Raw genomic sequence first — 21402 nt, forward strand, 5'->3', positions numbered from 1 at the left:
CTTCCCCTCTTGCCCTTATTCTGCGCAGCTTGGGGGGAAGAGCCACTGCTGAAATGTCAGCATTCCTCTTTTTTTTTTTTTTTTTGTGGAGCCCAGCCTATACTTCAATAAACAAGAAATTATTCCGATTATGCAAATACAATGCTGCTCTTCCTACCAAGAGGAAAGACAGCACTTAGTTATCCCATTGTTCCTGCAACTGTATCCTTAGTTAGCCTGGCTGTTACTCAAGTCCTTTTAAAAATTATCTTTTTCCTTGAGCTTTTCTTTCAAGTCACATGAGCGGTGAGGTGAAATATTTTCCAACCCTCCTGTTTCTGTAAATGATTTATTGACTTTAAAAGGAAGAAATAGTGATTAACGTAAAATTTTTTTAATGCTTGTGATTTCCATGAAACTAATCATAATTTTGGGCGACTTTCTTCCTTTGGTTGCTTACAGCTCAAGTTTGTGTCAAAGCCGTAGTAGACTTCTTGCAGTATTCAGGAAAAGCTGATAGGATCTGATAACTCTAGGACATAAATATCTGTACAGTAATACTGTTAACGGATTTTTTTGTTGTTGTTTTGTTTACTGTAATTCACTTTTTCTTTGTTTTTGTTAAAGCTAACTAAAATAACTTGTTTTATTAATGTCTCAAGGTTTGAAAATCTTCAAAGTAATGTTACTTTTAAAACAATTTTTTTTTCCCCTGACTTGGACTTCTAAAAGTCAGACGTGCAAGTGGACTAGTAACCTTGGCTTCCTTCTTTACAGAGTGAAGCAAGCTAGAAATTAACTCTGCCTCTTTCTTTCCAACAACCAAAGGGAGTTTTGGGTGACTAGCTCAAACCTGCATGCCTACTTTTTAGGCCTTTGTAAAGAGAGATGAGTCCTGTTATTCGCATTTGGTCCAGAAGAAATGAAAGTTTTGAAGTGTCAGTAATTGCACAGTCCTTCCTTGGTTTAGCATTGAGCTGAGCCTGTGCCATGTGCACTGTTGACAAATCAATCTCCTTCTTGGTGATCTTGCACAAAGGAAGGAACAGGTTGTCCAATGGTCCCATCACAGGGAAAAAAAAATACAGTGATTTCAGGTAGACGTGCTCAGTTGGAGGACCAAGATTATTTTTTTTAGTTGTTTGGGACTGTTTGGTTGAAGCTCCCTGAATGATAAGTCAACCGAAAGATCATTGGATTTGTTATGAGAATGTTTTCCTAGAGGTGCAGCTCATTTCAGGCCGCTCTGCTAGATAAATTTGGTATGAGTTCTCTTTGTTGGTCTAAATGAGTGGTTTGCTTTCATTTAAGCTTTTGCAGCCAGACCTTGAGTCCATTCTGCACGAGAATTTCTTTAGTCCTGCTTTAAATTGTTTTCTGTACCCTAATAGGATTAGTCTTTCTAGGAATGGATTATCCTCAAGTGTAGATGCTCTTTTAGCCAAAACAGAGGTAAAGCTGGTTCTTGTTAAAATTCATCCACCAAAACTACAGTTTAATGAGGTTTCAGTTGTGCTTCAGGAAGGCTGTAAAAGTCTGCTTTGAAAGCCAAGGAGGGAACAGCTCCTAATTTTGATCATTTTTCTCCCTTTTGTCTAGACATGAATAGAACATTTCCAGATAACATAAAATTCCGCAGAACGGCTGATCCCTGCCTGCAGCACACGCTCTACAATGTATTGGTAGCATACGGGCACCACAATAAAGCAGTAGGATATTGTCAGGTATGTAGTCATTGTTTTGTGTTTTTTTCCCCCGTTTGTTTGTTTCTAAACAATGCTGCATTTCACCAATGGTAATTGGTTTTGTCCGTTTGAACGTGCGCTTTCAGAAGCAGGTCCACAAGCAATTTCTGTTTTTAAAATGGCCCTGGGAGAGAAAAAAATTAATCACTTCAAGCAAGTTCAAGTATCCTTGTGAGTTTCCCCAGGGTCTTTTTGTAGCTACTTAGGCTGTATTTGGTTTGATTCATTAAGTGCAGAACAAGTGTTTCATTACACGTAGTTGCATCAAGATTAGCTGCTTTGGACAGGAGGAAAAAGAGAGCTTGTCTTTCCCTCTTCCTCCCTCCTGCCGTCTTCCCTGGAACAGTCCTTGGTGTGTAGGAGTCATCATGAGATCTCAGTTGTCTTTGTTTTCACTGGAACGTTTTTCAAACTCATGTGCTCATGTGATCTATCATCTAGGATTTTGGATAATTGGGTAGAGGGAAATGGTAGCATTTATTTGGTGCTGTCTCCAAGTATAGACAGGCAAGTAGGAAGAAAATTTGTTTTAATTCCACTTATAAAGTCTTCCCTTTCTTCACTAAAGATGCAAGTGCTAAGCTATGTCTCATGCTAGTTGAGGAAGTTGGTACAGTACATAACAATTGTTCCAAAGTTTAGATGATTATGAATTATATTTACTGAAGTCTGGAAAGTAGGAGACTTAGAGAGGCTTAAAGCTAGACCAAAGTCACTAAAACATTATTTTTGTGTATACTAACCAGTTGTAGTGCAGAGATTTGAAACAGGAGTAAAAGATGCCTGATTTTTCCATTTTGTTGTTCTCAGTATTATAAATTTATTAAGATACGATGTTTAAAGTTTTAAGAATAATAGAAGGAATAGAACTGAATAGTCTGTTTTGCAAGGGTCAGGCCCCTATATCAAGGTAGTTATACCCACAGAAATGTACCCCTTCTAAACCATGCTGGCTTCTAAACAAAATAGATGTCCAATTGTTATTGGAAAGTTTTGGTATATTGTTGAATCAGTGTGCTAATCTTTGCACTTGGCATTATGAACATTAGAGATGAAAGGTGACTTTAAAAAAAGTGATTTATTTAGTTAGTTTTTCTCCTTTCTCCTCACCTCTGGTGTCCTCACAGGATGAATGTTACTTTTTCTGGCTAAATAATTAGAACATAAACCAAAGGCCAGCAGCATCTGCTTTCCAAGGCACGTTGTAAATCAGGGAATGTTTCAGGAATGGATGTTTTCTACTAGTGAAGCAGCAGACTTCATCCAGATTGATATTGTGATGCCTACTGCACAATAGGAAAGACGCTGTAAACAGTAGAAAAATCGAAGTAAAAAAAAAAAAGAGAGAACTTTAGTATTTTGCAAAGTTCTTTTTGCCATCTGAAGACTCTTCAGCAGGCATTTTCATAATCCTACTGGATTTGTAGTATGTGCTGATGTTTAGCCCCCTATTTGGGAGCGTATTGGGCTTTGCATGGTCATGCTGTGACAAGGCCATGGCATTGCCTAAAATCAAGAGTCCTGTGAATTTATGCTTAAGAGTATTTTCCTGTGTATGCCATGTTAAATGCCAAGCAGTCTCTGCATCTATCTATGGCGACAAGTTACTGAGCTGTCAGCCTCGAAACAAATCGTTGCCTCCCTGGCTAGAAGGGCGAGCACCGTGTAAGGCCACGCAAGGTCTGTCCAAGCCGTCTGAGTAACAAGTGCTGAGTGACTCGAAGCTTGAAAATGAAGCCCTGGGGAAGATGCCATGTCCTAATATTTCCGTGTTGTGGGAGCGTTGCAAGGCCTTGTGTGGTGGGGCAGGCGAGTCAAATCTGCTGAATGCGAGAAATGAGATTTCAGCTGAGATAGGAACTTCTGGCTTCCAGAGGCTGTGAAGGGCCTTCTTGGTGGCCGTCATCTTTTCAGAGCTGTGGCTGGCAGCACTCAGGAGACCGAGAGACAGCGCTGCTGCCTGTGCCCATAGCCAGTGCTGGAGAAGTCAAGCGTGGAAGGGGAGAGAACAGGGAGAAGGCCAAATAAAGGGATGAAACTGAAGGCGGCAATGTAACCAACACCAGCTTTCATAGCCTGTAAATATTTAAAGATAATTTCCTGTTAGCTTAGGAACGTTTTCAGAGACACCTTTTGTAAATTGTCATGCTGGTGTGCTTGCTGTGGTATTGCAGTTGTCGTCTGGTTTACAATAGAAAAGATACACTTAAATGGTTTTTTTTGTTTGTTTTCAAGATGAGGAATCCAAGAAAGTGAACTACCATGCATGTAAATTAGTAATACTGCCATAACTTAGTGATATTATGGTGGATACAAAAAAAAGTGGCTGAGGCAGTATGTTTATGCGGAATACCAGTTCACAACCTGTGTGTTCTCTATGCAGTCAGAATAGGCCAGATATGGGCTGACTAGTTTTCATAATTTTTTGGTAGCTCCCCCTCGCTCCTTCCTGTTGTTCCCCTTCCTTTTTACATTGAAAGGCAGGAGCTGCAGTGGCCAGAGCCATTGCCTACCATGGGCAGTACTGGAGGTACTAATGGAAACAAATGATTTGTATACAGTCGTTTGATGAGCTAAGCAGCAACAGCTCATAAAAGCTGCAACTTTTTACAAAGGAGCGTTTGGATCAGGCTTTCTCCTTCTGCAGCTGCGTGGCCCACCTGCAGGTGTGTTATGTTTGCATTGCACATCCAAATCAGCTATGCTTTGGTTCTGGTCAGAACAGTCAATAGTTACACTAGGACATTGCTTTGTGATTTTTTAAAAAGGGAAAATTTAAAGTAAATTATAGACTACTAAGCTGTTTCTTTTAATTTTCTCTCCTTGAGCTTTGTTAATAATTCTCACTAGCTGTCATCTTGCGGGTTTAACAGCTTACTCAAACAGTGGCCTTTATTACTGGACTTTACTTGATACGTCCCCTTTGTAAACTGCGGTAACTTAGCCTTTAGTCAAAACAAATGAACTAGAAACTCTTAAGGTAAGAGTACGCATCTTAAAATTCTTCTTTCTTTTTCAGGGCATGAATTTCATAGCTGGATACCTGATTCTTATTACAAAGAATGAAGAGGAGTCCTTTTGGTTGCTAGATGCTCTTATTGGAAGAATATTGCCTGGTATGGTAAAAACTTGAACAGTTTGTTCTGTATGCTGGAGCTTGGCTTTTACTTTATCTTTGCGTTTTTGTCCATTTTTAGAGTGTTCAGGTGTTAAAATGGGTTTGCATGGACTGAAGACTTTAAGGTCGTGGAAGCACAGGACAAAGCCAACTACACACAGGCAAAACTTGTCTTTTCTGCAGTTACAATTTAGTCTTGATGGAGTGGTTTACTTGTATGGTAATTTGCAGTCTTATTTCTCACTCCCTACTTGTACCTGTTAGGTAGGTGTCTTCCTACGCCAGTGTGAAGCTGGGGAACAGAACTCAAGGTGTCTGGGATTTGGCCTTTCTGTTTGCAGGAATGTGATATGAGGCACAGATGAAGCAGTGATCACAGAGCAAAGGTGGGAGATGCACACAGACTGAGCAGTGAGCCTGCAGCAACACTTCCCGGTGGCTTGGCAGGAGGCAGCATGAGCTTTCTTCAGAGACAGCTGGCAAGGTGGAGTGGGCTTCTGCTAGGCATGGGGACCCTCTGAGCGGGTGTGCCTTGGGCATTTCCACACACTGATACTGCAGCAGAGCAGGCAAACGTCAAAGTTCCTGCCTGTGGCTGTATGCGAAGTTCCCTTCACAGCTCTTATAATCGATTGTGATCTAGGCAGGTTGGTCAGTAGTCTTTAGGGAAATTCAGTGCACCCTACAGTGCAGATAGCGTTTACATCTGGTCGGCTCAGTACCTCCCTAAACTTTCCTTGCCTGGGCTTGCAGCAGGAGCTTTCACACAGAATTTTGCCTCATGTTAAACTGAATCTCACCGTATGTGGAGTAGTTCAAAACCAGAAGCAAACATCAGGCACAGCTATGATTTATAATCCTGTGAAATATATTTGGGAATGTTCTTCCTTGGGATTTAATTCTAGAGGAAGAATGGCTTCATCGTGAATTCCCATGAGCATTGTGCATGGGACTGACTTACAGCTACACGCTCCATGTGTGTCATATTCAGAACAGAAGAGACTCATTTTTCTGTAAGGAGGCTGTGAAATTTGCTCTTGGCCGAGTTTTGCTTTTGAACAGATGTTTATCCCAAATGGCTGGAGGCTGACTACAATATTACAGCGTCAGCTAAGTGCTGGTCAAAGGCATCAAGGTTGATACTTGTATTTCTGCTTCCTTCTGGTCTGGTTTAAGATTTTTAAAAAAACATTTTTCTTCCCTTTTGAAGAGAAGGGAAAGACTCTAAGAAAAATAAAGAGCTGAGGGAGTTTTTTAATGCTTTTGACCAACTGCAAGAATTACCTTTTACACCGAATACATCATGTAGGAGCTGAGTTTTTCCCTTGCACGTTAAGCAGAATGGTTGGAAAGAGTTTGCACATTGCGGGAGTAGGAACTGGCAGGGAGCACTGTGATGTGTTGAGTCAATCTGCAAATATTTGAGATTTTGCAGCCTTGAAGCTTACTTTCAAGCTATGACAATAGCCTGAAGAAACCAACTGTCTGTTGGTTTGTTCAGCCTTGAGAACTATAAGCTGTGCAAACAGGTAGGAGACAGGAGGCTCCTGTCTGCCATGTGACCTGTCACTGGCTGAAATCGGAGGATGTCTTTCCGTTGGCATCGCTTTTGGGGGCATAGGGCCCTCAGTAAAAGGCACATTTGATTGCAAACTGATGTGTGGCAACTTCTGCTGATAATCTTTTTGATAGTCCTACATGTTTTTATTTGGGACAAAGGAGTAGATTCAGATTTTTTTTATTCATCTTGTAGGTCCCTTCCAGCTCAGGATATATTCATAAATTTATCATTGCTTTTGGCAAGGAATTTACTTCAATTAGTTTGTCGTGAAGCCCTAAATATCCTTCTACACATTGCTGATATCTAAATGACAAAAGTTGCTCCTATTTTGGCCTCTTAGTTGTTGCATTTATGTTATGCTGGTAGCATTGGTGTTGAGAAGAAACTGATAATGTGAAAGGCAATTACTGTGCATAAAGGAGATACGCATTTACTTATATCCATAGGTATATTTTTTACTACCCTGTTTATAGATACATATTTACTACCCTGTAATGAGAGTCTTACTACAGACTTTGGCCCGGGTTCAGCACGTCCAGTCCAGAGGCATCCAGCTGAGGTACTGACGTTAGAAACGTGCATGCTGGCAGTTCTGCTTCTGTCAGTGGTGAAAGGGCTATCTGATCAGAATTGCTAACCTGCCTGTGCCCCTTTCTCCTCCACAGGCAGCTTTAAGAGAGTTTGAGGTACCTCTTCCAGCTCGGGTGCCTCAACAAGAGCCCGAGTTAGTAGGGTGAATCTTCTATCTAGTGCAAATATTTGCATTGAAGGAATACAAGGCTTCATTGTCAGAAAACTTGATGCTGCTTTTCTTCTGCCAAAAAATCTGCATGACAGTTCTTTGTCATAATGGTGGTGATTTCTATACATATATATATATATATATTTATTTTTTCCTTTTATCCCCACTACCTGCTCAGGTCATGCTTGAATTGTACCTTTATGAAATTCAAAGCATGATGGATAATCATCATAATTTCAGAAACATTATGTATGTGTGAGAGAGAGGCAGGCAGGCTGTATCCATAAAGAAATTGTCTCAGATAAGTACTACCCTTGTGTTAATAGTGCAGGGTACAGCACATTTCAGTTTAAAGCCCTTCAATTACTCCTTGGGAAAGCAGAGAAGTACTGTGTACTCTCCAGGTCTTCAGAGGGAAAAGTAGCAGTCAGTTTCGTTGGGTGCTGACAGTTTGTTAAGCCAATCTTTTTCCTTCAGTTTTACTACCGTGGCTCTTTTCTTGATCTGTTTGCATTATGATCTACGCGTTTTCCCCTTTCACTGCGACAGATATGCCTCCAGGTCATGTCCTCGTTTTCCAAGCATCCCCGTGTCACTGCAGTTAAATCGGGGGCGATTCAGGACAGTTTGGAAATCCCCCCTCTGCCCTCTGAGGTGCTGCTGTGAAAGCTTCCTTGCCCCTGCCCACAAGCATATAATTACACTCAACACCTGGATACTGGCAGGAGTTTTTTGGTCAGCAGGTGAACCAAACCAGCCACAGATCGTGTCATCTATTGAAAAATGTAGCGTGTGACAGATAAAGGATTAGAGGCAGCTTCTGGGGGAAGTGACAGAGGAAGACTTCCCCAGTCCACAGCTCTCCTCCCCAGTCTTAGTGGTCTTTATACCAGGGAGAGAGATGTGCCATAGAGTACGACGGAGGTGCGACTCCTCCACCCGCTGGCAGAAGGGGACAGCTGGCGATGGGACCTCGTAAGTAGAAGTTTTTCTGTCTGAGTCATCCCACTACACCCAGATGGAGTTGGCGCAGCTGTAAGAGGGAGCCAGCAGAAGTTAAACTGGTTTGCTGGTGTGTAGGGCTGTGTGTACGCCGCGCATCTGGCTGCACTCAGCGCTGGTCAGTGCAGCTGAGCGGAGCCAGAAGGATTTGTGTTTCTGCTGAAGGCCAGCCCCATGCCTGTTGTGGCTGTCAGCTGCTCAGCTGGGGGTTTGGAGGGGTTAGGGGCATATCTCATTTAAACACGCCATGGGAGAATGCAGCTGTTTGTTTAACTGAAGTTTTGGGTGCTACCAAGATCCTTTTATTCCCGGGTTCAGTCAAAATAGACTGAGCTGGAGCAGACAGCCTTGCCCAGAAGAACCAGTATGGATTCAGTTCAAACTCAGAGAAAATGTGGCTTTGCAATTTCTGTGCAGTATAGCTCCACTGTTTTTGTTCTGCTCATAGCTTTACTTCGTGCTGAGAAAATTTTTTCTTCTGTTGAGGAAATTCTGGGGGGGTTGCTTTAGAAAGTAGCAGGTAGGAGGTAACGTATGACTGTGGTACTTTGGTATGTAATTTAAGGAGCATATTTGCCTTTTTTTTTTTTTTTACATTTATGATTAAATGGTGAGTTTAAGAGAGGAAAAACTTGACAGTTTGAACTCACTTTAGCATGGCAGGCATTATATATATCAGTATATATATATCTCAGAACATGTTTTTTTTTTTTTATCACTTGGTTTGTATTACTAAGCTGCTTCAGTCAAACTCTTCTCTTGTATTTTGGTCTCTGTTCCCTTCTTAGCCTAAAAATGTTATGTGCTTGTTCCAGTTAGATCTTTTTTTTTTTTTTTGACATGCTCACAATGACACTTTTTCCCCCTCCCTAGTGGGTATATTGCTAGTGCCTTGTGCAGTGGCATTATCTATCTCTCTTTGCAGCTGAAAGTGTTTTATTTGAGAGAGGAAAACTGTAGGACCTCCTTTGCCTTTTTTTCTGGGTCATTTTGATCTGTGATCTTGGTAATGATGTACGTACTACTGTCCTCTTTCGTTGCTGATAGGTGTTCCCGCAGCTTATAGGAATTTGTAGCACCTTTTGGTGAACTGTTTGCACACTCTTGTCTCTGTATTTTGTTAAATATCATCATGTCTCCCTGACTCCATCCTCACGTAATCCAGTTCTTTCACTACATTACTCCATTGTGCCGTGTGTGTTGACATGGGACAACACCTTCCAGGTTAGTATTGTTAACAAATACCAGCTTGCTCTTCTTCTCCAGTGTTGTTAATGGAAATCTTAAATTAGCCTACAAGTCTTCCTCAAGGAAGTCTAGCAATGTGCTTTCAGCCTGCTATTTTTTTTAGGTGACTTTTTGGGGATTTTTTTTTCTTTTCTTTAAACTTGCGTACTGCATGGTTGTTTATCAGTTACTAAAAATAAAGATTTTTGAATAATGAAATAGTCACAAAACTGGTAGACTGCAGTGAACTAGCGGGCATTATCTGGAAGAACAAAAGGTGCAGTGCAAGATACTAACTCGGTGTGTAGCTTAGCAACTGCTGGTTAAGGCAAACGTCTGCGTGTTCAGATAAGTAAGGTCTAACACATTTCTGTTTTGAGCTGGCTGTGGTTCTCAGTTGTATCAGCCATAGACTTGCAGGTATTTTTGCAGAAGAGACTAGGCACAGTAAGAGGCATGAATATTTGAACTGAATAATAACATAATTGCTCATCCAACTCTTGTGCATCCTTGTCTTTCCCTTGCTCAATGTTATCAATGTTATGACATTCTTTCAAGTCCCATCATACAGGCTTCAGGTTTCGAGGGAAGAGTCACTTGAGAAATACAGAGTGCTGTACTACCTATGAAGTATGTCTATTCAGACTGCTTGCTTTTGATTGCAAGTAAGCACGTATTTGTTTCTGTCCTCTGGCTGAAGGAACTGAGTGGCTGAGGGCACTGGGGTTGTTCAGTTTGGAGAAGAGGAGGCTCAGGGGAGACCTTATGCTCTCTACAGGTACCTGAAAGGAAGGTGTGGGGAGCTGGGGGTTGGCCTCTTCTTATAGGTAACTATTGGTAGGATGAGAGGGAATGGCCTCAAGTTGCACTGGGGAGGTTCAGGTAGGAAATGAGGAGACATTTCTTCTCAGAAAGAGCAGTCAGGCACTGGGACGGGGTGCCCAGGGAGGTGGTGGAGTCACGTCCCTGGGGGTGTTCAAGGAGAGGTTGGGCCTGGTGCTCAGGGACATGGTTTAGTGGGTGACATTGGTGGTAGGGGGATGGTTGGACCAGGTGATCTTGGAGGGCTCTTCCAACCCTAATGGTTCTGTGATCACGTCCACCACGAGGAGAGAGGAACGCTCGGCTGATAGGCTGGATAAATGGGAGCTCTAAAGTACAAGACTCTGACACGTTCTACTGTTAGTCAGCAGCCACGATGAAAGGATTCATCTTTGAACATTAGAGGTCAGTTGTATTTATCCAGGAATTAAGCATGCAGTGTCCTGATAAGCTGAAGGTGGAATGTAGGGGTCATCGTGTGTGTATATTTAGAAACCTTGATAAGCCTGAAATGCTTATTACTTACAAATCTGAACTGCTGTGCCACTTGGGAGACTTGAGCAAGCAGGAAACAAGTAACTAAGGCTTTTCTGCTTTTACATGATAAGTATGCTTATACTTTTGGAATAATTTTATTTCCTATATGTATCTTATTCCTTGCAAATCACAAGCCTCATCGATAAAAAGTGAGCTCAATATTCAGTGTATGGGCTTTAGGTAGCTGGGTAGAAGTACAAGAGTTTTGTCTAAACCACAGGGTTTCTAGGGTATGACAAAATGTACATGTTCTCAGCCTTACTTTTGTGTGGGGACGTGCTAAATTTTGGCTACACACCAGAAGAACCCTTAGTGTTTTAAAATGCTCAAGAGTATTATATTATTCCATGATGTGGCTGTGTTTACACTGTGGAAGCAGGACCTAAATGATTTATTCCATCCAAAAAGTCAGGCCCATCTCTTTCCTGCTGGCAGGCAAGCCCTGTATTAATAGAATTTAATTATGTTAAACCTTGAGTTATCTTTAATAGTCCTTCCATGGTCCTACTCTGAGAGGGGACTGAAGCCTTCGGTTATCTGTGCCAGCAGTGATGTTTGCCTCTTTGTCTCCCCAGTCGATCAAAGTTTCAAATCCCTTTCAAAAGCCACCAGCAAAATAAAGTTTTCAAATGAACTCTTAATTTGGTTAGGTCCGATTAAAGGCAGAACTGCCTGGCTGCTGATAAAGCAGGAAGGTAGGTAGCAGTGGAAATACAGAAGCATGGGTTTGGGGGAAGGAGATCCTTTTTTTTTTTTTTTTCCTCCGGATGTGTAAAAGCCAAGTCTTAGCGCACAGCACTTACTTAAATTTGGTGCCTTATGTTTTATTGAAGTAGTTGTGTTGGTGGGGCGTTTTGTTTGCTTGCTTTCAGCTATTGGTTTTACTTGTGAAAGCATTAATGTGCACGTGTAGTGTTGAAACACTATTGTTTTGACAGAGCTGTCTATGTATTGATTAAAGGGATTGTGCTGTTTTAACTCCGTAATTAAAGCAGCAGAAGCAAAGCCAAAGTGAATAGCTTATTTAATTCCTCATATCATATATTTTTGACCTTCTAATGGTCAGCAGGGGCTCTGCACGTTTATTTACAATAATGCAGCCTTCCTGGACATCTTACTTGGACAGCAAAAAGCGTAATATAATTGCTGACAAATGTAAAACGGGGTTGTAGGTGCTTGTTGTAGATCCAAATACACAGTTTTGTATTTGAACTTGTAAACTCCTAGAAAATGTATTTGTCTACTCCAGCTAATCCATGTGTTAGATACCGAGGCTCATGGAGTGAGATTTGTAACTGGGCTTGCTGGACAAGAAGCCAGCCGAGCAAACAGCAGCATAGCTTCCCATGCCCTCTACTGCAGGCACATTTGGCTGGAGCTTGTCATTGTGAAAGGCCCTGGACTTGGTTGGAAGAGGCTCTACCACCACTCCTAGCAGTGTATTCGAGCTGTATATCACGGAATCACAGAAAGGATTGGGTTGGAAGGGACCTTAAAGCCCACCCAGCTCCACCCCCATGCCATGGGCAGGGACGCCTCCCACCAGCCCAGGTTGCCCAAAGCCCCGTCCAGCCTGGCCTTGAACACCTCCAGGGATGGGGCTTCCACAGCTTCTCCGGGCAAATCACTCTTATAAAAAATGTTTGCCGTGCTTTTTATTTGAATGTGCCTCATTCTAACCGGTAGCTACTGCTACTTCTTAAGACTTTGTTTTCCTCTGTCGAAAAGCCCATAATGTCTGGGGTGTTTCCTCTGTGAAGCAGTCAAGTTTGCTTTTCATATTCCTTGGATAAACTTTGCAAACAGAGAAGTTCCTTACAGAGCTCAATTTCTGTAAGTAGTGTTTATAACCCTTTGCTTCACATCCCTTCCAGTCCATCAGCTTCCTGCCATAAGTGGGAATATCAGAGCTGGTGCAGTTTTCTGACTTCGTTTTGGTTAATGTCATATACAGAGATAACACACTCTCTTCTTCAGCAGTGAATATATCCAAGGATTACTTTAGCTTTTCCTGAACTAAGACCTGCTTATTCAGGATTTATTGTATTTGTAACTTACGATGTTGGAAAAAAAAAAGATTTTCAATTGCTCAGTTAATGCAAGCTTTGATATTATTTCAAAACATAGTGTAGTGCGTCTGCAGTGTAGGGAGCTGCATTGAGAATGTGTTTATGGAGGGATATGTGCTTTGGGAGTAAAGGAGAAATGATAGGAAGAAAATCACATGCGGTGCCCAGCAGTACCTGTTGTCTACCTAAACGTTCAAGAAGTGATGGTCTGTTTAGTTTCAGAGATGCTTGGGAAATATTGCCTTGTTTTTTTCATGTGTTTTATGTTCAGAAGACTTGAATGCCCTACTAAGTTTTCAGTTTATGGCTGGTGGAGAGGTGTGTCTCTTCTCCCATTTGTACCCCTTTAAAACCTGTTGCTTCAAGATTAAAATTAATACTCGTTAGCTTCTTCAGGCTTGAAGTAAGAGGATTGTGGATTTCATTCTGTTCAGACTGAAGTGTTGGGTTGGCTTCCTTCTCCGTTTATCAGGCTAGAGCCACGTGTGCCTGTTCAGCTTTCTATTTAAGCCTCCTGCTTCTGCCCAAGTCTTTTAAGTGACGGAGTTCCCGTGGCATGACTGTAACATTGTTGTAAAGAGCTGAAGAAAGCGTGGGTTATTTTTGAGCGTGAGATAATAAAAGTGCTGTGTTTTGTGCTGAGGTGTCGAGAATAATCTTGTCGGTGCAGTGAACTGATAACGTAGTTCCTCTGCCTAATCCCATCCAGGAATCACAAAAGCCAGAGACCGGAATCCTCGCTGAGCTGCAGTCGCCGGTCATGTAAGACTCGTGATAGGGTTGCAAACTCATAACAGCGTATTCGTCCCCTCTACGAACACGGTAAGCAGTTGTGGCAACCTGCAGTGTTTGTTCACGAATTCCCCTCCATTGGAGGAAATTGAGTTAAAAGTCTGTCCGAAACCTCGACCCCTGGGACCGTCACCCCCACCCGGTGAGCTGGAGGCTTCTCCAAAGCAGGCAGCCCTGCAGACTGGTGAAATTCATTGAGCGTGGTGGCTGGAGTCGGGCCAGGCTGGTTGGAAACAGCTGAGTGGTGAATAACCTGTGTCCATTAGTGTCTGTCAGCTCATGGGTATTATGGAAAAAAAACACTATTTACAAAAGGAGCAATCCCAGTGTCCGTCAGCACAACAAAGAGGGGCAGAGGGGAGACAGGAAAACTGCCAGCAGCGTTTTGCTCTGCGTTGCGTGCAGTCTGTACGAGATTGCTCTGGTAGCTGTAACTTTAAACTGTGCTCGTTTCTAATGATGCACGTGTCATTATTGAATGCAAGACAGTGAGTTAATGTTTAAAACAAATCTAGCCTGCTTCTTTTCCCATAACGAGAGTGTCTGAAAGTTGCATTTGTGCTTTCTAGCACACTGCCAACTTCACTTTGTGTGTCCAAGAGATTACATAGGGAGTCTTTGCTCCTTCATATTTCATCTTTGTCGTCTGTAATGTTGGAAGAATATTGTTTTTGCCTTTATTTCCATTGTCTTTTGCATTTATTTCCATTGTCTTTATATTTAACCAGCATCCCTCTTCTGTTTCCAAATGGTAGCTACTACACCTGCTCAGATTTCCATTGTGCTGCAGGAAATGCAAATAAGAAAGCAAAAGGCCATTTCTGTCCCACAGCATCCATCTTCCAAGTTTAGGATCAGAAGCGATGGCTGAACACAGCCACACAGGATTATGTAGAACACTGCCTTTTTGTGCTTGCCGAAAAGGTGATAATGTTAAATAATTTCTCAAAATATTGTAATTTAAACGTTTGTGTAATCTCAATATCACAACCCGTAAGCACCCTTATAAGGATTGGGTTCTCTCTTTTGCGAGGCAGTTCTGCCATCCAAAATGAATTGGGTTTACTTATTTATATATTTATATTTATATAATACATATTTAAAGCTAGTGTTCAGTTGTGAATGAGCTGGCTGCTCTTGGTTCTGGTGTGAGGTCAGTACCTCAGAACAGAAGTTTTGGTTCACTTTGGTTCAATGCAGTAAAAGGTCCAGCTTGGGCCTGTTTTGGGGTATTGCTCATCCTCCCCCTGGAGGACAGGGAACTTGTTTTTAAAATGCCATAGTTAAGAGTTCAGCTTGCCATTTAGCCACGTATCTGCAGGATATCACTTTGGCCAGGACATCTGCAGGGGGTCACTGTGGCCTGATGTTGCAAAAAGAATTGGCAGTACTCGTGGTTTTCCTCCTTTTCCTGTTGTGACTTTTCTTATTTCCTCCCAAACATGTGTTGTCCAACTCTTTATGCAAATCTTGTGATACAGATTCTTACAAGCCCCGTTGCACCTTTTTGAGCTGTCCCCTGGTAGAAATAAAAGAGCAGAGCATTGCCCTTCCTTCCTGGGCAAAAGAGGCTGAGAGCGGCCAACGGGGAGAACGCGTAGGTCATTGCGCAGGAGTAGTGTATGTGGCACTGAGATGCTCCAAAGGTGGGGTGGGACTGCTGTTGGGGTCTGGTTTGACTTCTGTGCAACTGAAGTGATAAAATTCATTGCGTGCGTTGTGCATGAAGTTCATAAATTTGGTTGTGGTAGCGTATCTTTTCGGGAAGAAAAGCTTTGTTCTGTAAGGTTATTTAAAATAACCTCCATGTTCGGTAAGATTCAAACAGTAAGTTCTTACAGTAAGTGAAGGATTGCTGAAAAGGTGTCACCCTTCACCTTCCGCCCGTTTCCCCAAAAACATGCGGTAGGATCTGTCTCTCTTTTGACTAGAAATGCAGAACTGAAGCTTTTCGTGGAGTTGGCCAGTTGCTGTTTATGGCAGCCTGCTTTTGCCTGAGGCTCTCTTTTTCTCTTGGGGCGTTGAGGGAAGTCTCATTGCGAACACTAACCTGCTGCTACAGCAAGGAGACATTTTGGGTATTGTGTAACGGTGTAAAAATGAACATCTGGGGGGAGAAGGACAACTTTAAAAGTAAGGGAGGGGCAACATTAGGTGGCTAGGTACATCGTCAGTTGTGAATGCATCCCAAATGCGTAGCTCTTCTCCTCTGTACTTGTTACCTGTAGTCAATGGAGATGGCTGAGGGTCTGCAATTTGCACCTGAGAGGTCACTTTGGAAAGAACTTAGTCTTCAAAAGTGGTGGAGTGGTTTTTTTTTTTTTCCTCTTCCTTGGCTCCCAGGGACATTACGAGTACATTGCTACAGGTAAAGTACTTTACGTGGCTCATGACTGTGAGAAAAGCTAAAATAGCCAATTCTTAATGTCTCCCTTCGGTTAAATAAATCGGACCTGCGAGATAAATCACCGCATGTCCCAGGCCGGGTTATGCAGGCTTTTGAAATAATAGTTAGAAATTCTGGAAGACGTGCAGCAGAGCCTGGGTCTTGCCGTGGGTATTTCTGTAATACTAAGAATAATTCCTAGCCTGCTGCTGCTTCCAGCAGGAGTATTTATATTTAACCCGACATACGCACAACAGACTTGAAGGAGTCTTTTTTAACTTCTGCAGCTCTGACTTGCAGAGGTAATTCGAGGCTATAAGAGTGCTGCTGCTTAAACTTAAACTTTTATTTTTGGAACCGCTTAATCTATCCATAACACAGAACAAGGTCATGCGGTCCTTACAAGCCTGATCCTTATTTCCTGCAAATCTCATTACCGCTGGGGAGCACGGTCCGGGTGCTGGACATGCCACTGGGAAGGTTCGGGCAGGTGCTTCGCTGTGTTGGGAGGCAGCGAAAAGCAGATTGAGGAGCATCTCTTCACCAGGCTCCGCGCTCATACAGGATTCAGGCTCAGCGTCCGCGTGCCACAGGCAGCGCAGTCATACAGAAACCCTACAAACAAGGAAAAAAGTCCCTTCCTCTAGCCGTGTTTCTCACACAGTAGCAGTGCATCGCCTGGCAGCGGACGGAGCTGGCTCTCCCTTTTGGTGCGAGAGGAACAGCACCAGGTGAACCACGGGGGTGAAGCCCGCGTGTGGAGCTGCCAGCATGCCCCCGGTTGCCCACACGCTCTGCACATGGAGCCTGCGAGCAGCTTGCGAAAGAGCTTGGAGACGGGGAGTTTGGTACTGGGGAACTTAGTTTTCATCCAGGCAGACCTCTGGAATTTGATAATGGTTTAATTGTAGTACAGAGTAATAATTTCACATCCTGTATTTCATTTGTTGCCTTCCAGAACACGGGATGGAAAGTAATGTAGCGTGTGATCACCTAAATCTTCGTCACTTCCATCTGACAATTGAGAAATAAAAGGAAGCAATCTGACCGTGTGGTTTTTTTCAGGGGATAACATCTTGTCAGAGGACATTCCTGTAAACCAACCCAGAGCAGTAGATGCACAATTAGCCTACGCTTGTTAGTTATTTGTTTATTTTTAATTAGCGAGTGGCAGCTTGGGAGCAGATTCTGAGCCAGATCCATTCTGGGTCATAAACTGCTCAATATTTTGCCAGAGAAGGAATAATAATGAATATGCTCATCGAATCTGGATATTGTATGTCTAGAAACTTCAAATAGTTTGTGGCGTAAGATACGGAAGGATCATAAAGCTGATGTATTTTGGTGGTAGGTGAGTAAAACCAATTTGCTGCACAGTATCTTGTGAAAGTTTCTGTGGTGTGTGTGTGGGGTTACGCTTGTGTAGACTTGTTTATAAACAAGGGTGTCTTGGCTTCGGGGAGAGATTCTGGCAGAGCAGCCGATTACAAAAGATGAGGAAACTAAAGCGCGCGGCGAAGTGTTTGCAGTCAGGGAGCAGAGGCCGAACTGCAGAGTTTTTGCTGAGGGGATGTTCGCAGAGGCTCTAGGGGTTGGGCATCACTCGCAAGTAGGAGCAAAGCAGAAGAGCGAAGTGTGCTTGGTCTTACCATGCGTTTGGGCACCGAGCCAGGTTACAAAATCGTTCTGACTAATGACGCTGGGTGCGTCGCCTCTCCTGGAAGGCCGGAGCCAGAGCCGCAGCGGGAGAGCTGCGCCGTCGTGCCTTCCCTCGCGTGCCTTGTGCAGTAGCTGCGCTCCGAGATCTGAGGGTAAGGTTTGCACGGGGTCCCGCAGCAATGCAGCTGGAGGACTGGAAATGCTGCTTTCCGAATTTGGGCAGCTATTTTTAGATACGTATTTACATTAACATATAATGTATCATGAAGTAATAATATATATTGAATAATTAAAAATTATAGCTAACACATAATAGAACCACAGAAAGGTTTGGGTTGGAAGGGACCTCAAAGCCCATCCAGTTCCAACCCCCTGCCATGGGCAGGGACACCTCCCGCCAGACCAGGTTGCTCAAATACCTGTAATAATCCCTGGTGGCTATAATGAATGTATAATAACAACACACAAAAGCATCTCAGATGCTGATCCTTCGGATGCAGCTCCTCTCTCTTATGACCTGGCATCAGGGAAGAACGCCATGGCTCAGTTACCGGCATGGCCATACAGTCCCAGTCGCTCCTCCTGCTGCAGTGCACATCGGGTGCATGGGGGCTGTTCCCACTCCACAAGGAGCAGCAGGAGGTAAATGCCCCAGGTAAGGGAATCCTTCCTTTCCCCTTTCCATCCAGCAGTACCTTCTGAGAAGCCGAATGCAATTTCAGTTTACGCTGAGGCTTCCCGGCTGCTCGCAGCTTCGCTCGTTCCAGGAGCGACGTATCCAACTTGTCTGCCTGTTCATTTTTTCCTCGCCAGCCCTCAGACTGCTGGGCAGGTGTCTGGTTGCGCCCTCGCTGGGATCCTGGCATTTACGTTGTTGTGCAAGTTAAAAATAGCAGCCGCAGTTGGGTTCAGCGTATCGGGTGATTGCACAGAGCACGTGGGTCCTCATTCCTCCCAAGGACACTCGCTGGTGGTGACTTGAAGTTTGTGCTCGTGTGTCTCAGGAGCACTGTCCTGGTTCCAGTTAGGACAGAGTTAAGTAGCTCATAGTAGCTGGTAGGGTGCTATGTTTTGGATTAGGATGAGAAGAGCGCTGATAACATGCTGATGTTTTAATTGTTGCAGAGCAGTGTTTACACCAGGCCAAGGACTTTTCGGCTTCTTGCTCTGTCCTGCCAGCGAGCAGGCTGGGGGTGCAGCAGGAGCTGGGAGGGGACAGACCCAGGACAGCTGACCCAAACTGGCCAAAGGGGTATTCCATACCATCTGACGTCATGCTAAACAATATATAGGGGTGGCTGGCCGGGGTGGCGGGGCCGGCTGCTCGGGGATAGGCTGGGCATCGGTCAGCGGGTGGTGAGCAATTGCATTGTGCATCACTTGTTTTCTTACACATTATTATTGTTAATACTATTACCATTATCACTATTATTATTATTATTGTTATTATTATTTTCCTGTCTTAATAAACTGTCTTTATCTCAACTCACAGGCTTCACTTTCCCGTTTCTCTCCCCCCATCCCAGAGAGGGAGGGGGGAGGGTGAGCGAACGGCTGTGTGGTGTTTAGCTGCCAGCCGGGTTAAACCACAACAGTCCTTTTGGCGCCCAACGTGGGGCCCGAAGGGTTGAGATATCGACAAATCTGACCAGAGTGTGTTAAACTAAAATTGGTATAAGTATTGGACCTGCTTAATAGTTGCTAGTCACGATGTTGATTGCCTTAATCTCCAGTCTGCTGTACCTGTATTCCAAATTGAGTTTTATGGTGCGTTACTTTCTGTATGTGCTCCCTGTTGCACTGTTTATCCTTTCCGGGCCCTGGTTTAAGATTGTTATGGTACTGTGCGGTGTAGCAATGGCTTATGAAATGATGAAATATCTGGTCACGACTCTAACCTGGTATTTGTACTCAGCACTGACGTCGACTCTATACTTTGGAACCCATATCTCGGAAACTATTAGCAATTACACCTATTGCCTGTTTTCGTTAGGGAGCCAATCTGTGAAGGGGACAGGGGAAGACATGTTTCCCTACCTGTTCACTCTCCCTTTCTCCTTCACCACCACCCTCTTATCCCCCGAGCTAGTTACGGTGGTTCTCCGAGATGTTGAATATCCTTGGGATACTCAGACCAGCCTGCTCTTGTTGTTATGTCTCCTGAATGCGCTTCAGATTTTGTGGAGGGTTAAACAACTACTCAGGAATCTCATCCGGAGATCTGTCTTGAGGCGGGATAGTTGCGAGTGGCAGGGAGTGTGGGAGGATATGGGCAGGTTTCTAGAGCAGTGGTCACCTCCAGTGTTTTGGACATTCACCCCTGAACAACTGCAAAATCCTAAAAAGCTGGCAGAATGCTTGAAAAAAAGGTGTCATGACTCTGGCAGTTCCAAAGTGACACAAATCACTGTAGCGTGCTGGGGTCTGGCTTGTGCCTATCGAGCTGCAATTGATGCTACTAGCAACCTAGCTCCAGCTCCAGCCCCTGCAGCTGCCCCAGCTCCTGCAGCTGCCCCAGCTCGTGCAGCTGCTCCCACTCCTGTGTCTGGGTCAGAGAAACGAGCTGTAGCAGTGCAAGTTGACCCCGCAGAGGGTATTCCAACCCCTGTGGCAGACCCTGTGTCTGGGTCAGAGAAACGAGCTGTAGCAGTGCAAGTTGCCCCTGTAGACAAGGTGAAAAAATGGTATAGAGGCTCAGGTCGTTCAAAACGCAGACAGTCTTCTGCTAAGTCTGGGCGTAGTGAAGACGAGGCTGGGCCATCAAAGGTGCAGGAGACTGAAGATGAGGATGAGGATGTCGGAAAATCAACAGTAACTACCCGGACTCTACACCGGCCATCAAAGGTGCAGAAGACTGAAGATGAGGATGAGGATGTCGAAAAATCAACAGTAATTACCCGGACTCTATACCAGCGTGAGCTACGAGATGTGCGAAAAGATTTTGGTCGCTGTATAGGCGAGCAGCTTGTCACCTGGCTGCTCCGGTGCTGGGACACGGGAGCCAATTATGTGGAATTGGAGGGCAAGGAAGCCAGGTGGCTGGGATCCCTTGCTAGGGACGCATGCATTGACAAAGCAATTGGAGATGGAGCACAATCTCGCAGCCTCTGGAGGCGTCTCCTGTCAGCTGTGAAGGAAAGGTATCTCTTCAAGGAAGAACTTGTATGTTTACCAAGCAAATGGACCACCATGGAGAAGGGAATTCAGTACCTGAGGGAATTGGCCGTACGGGAAGTAATTTATAAGGACCTAGACGACGCACAAACATCCGCAGATCCAGATGCAGTCCGGTGTACACTACCCATGTGGCGGAAGTTTGTACAGAGTGCCCCATCATCATATGCCGGCTCATTGGCAATACTAGCCTGGAAAACGGAGGAGAATCCCACAGTGAATGAAGTGACTAAAATACTCCGGCAGTACGAAGGAAATCTCTCCTCTTCCCTAAAGGCCTGTGTCTCAGCTGTGGAGAAACTCTCTGAAGAGGTCCACCAACTTAAAGAGAATTTATCTTCCCCTCCACCTGAACGAACCAGTGTCCACCAGCTAAAAGAGAATGCCTTGGAGAAACTTTCTGAAAAGATCCACCAACTTGAAGAGAGATTATTTTCCTCCCCACCTGTACAAACCAGTGTCTCAGCTATTAGGGGTAAACGTTTATCTATGCAAGGAAGACAATATGGTGGGCACACACACCGCGCCACCCTGTGGTTTTACCTACGTGACCATGGAGAGGACATGAGAAAATGGGATGGAAAATCTA

At 44.0% G+C, this 21402-nt stretch overlaps 1 protein-coding gene across 1 annotated transcript in view; it reads left to right on the forward strand.

Moving 5' to 3' along the window:
* Positions 1 to 21402, forward strand: part of GRTP1 (growth hormone regulated TBC protein 1) — a 43704-nt gene that overhangs the window by 13439 nt on the left and 8863 nt on the right. Inside the window, exons 4-5 of the mRNA XM_083834824.1 lie at positions 1579 to 1703; positions 4744 to 4840. Coding sequence (XP_083690950.1) covers positions 1579 to 1703; positions 4744 to 4840 — 222 coding nt within the window. The remainder of the gene's footprint in view (positions 1 to 1578; positions 1704 to 4743; positions 4841 to 21402) is intronic.

This window comes from Anser anser (genome assembly GCF_964211835.1).
Source record: "Anser anser genome assembly, chromosome: 1".
NCBI lineage: Eukaryota > Metazoa > Chordata > Aves > Anseriformes > Anatidae > Anser > Anser anser.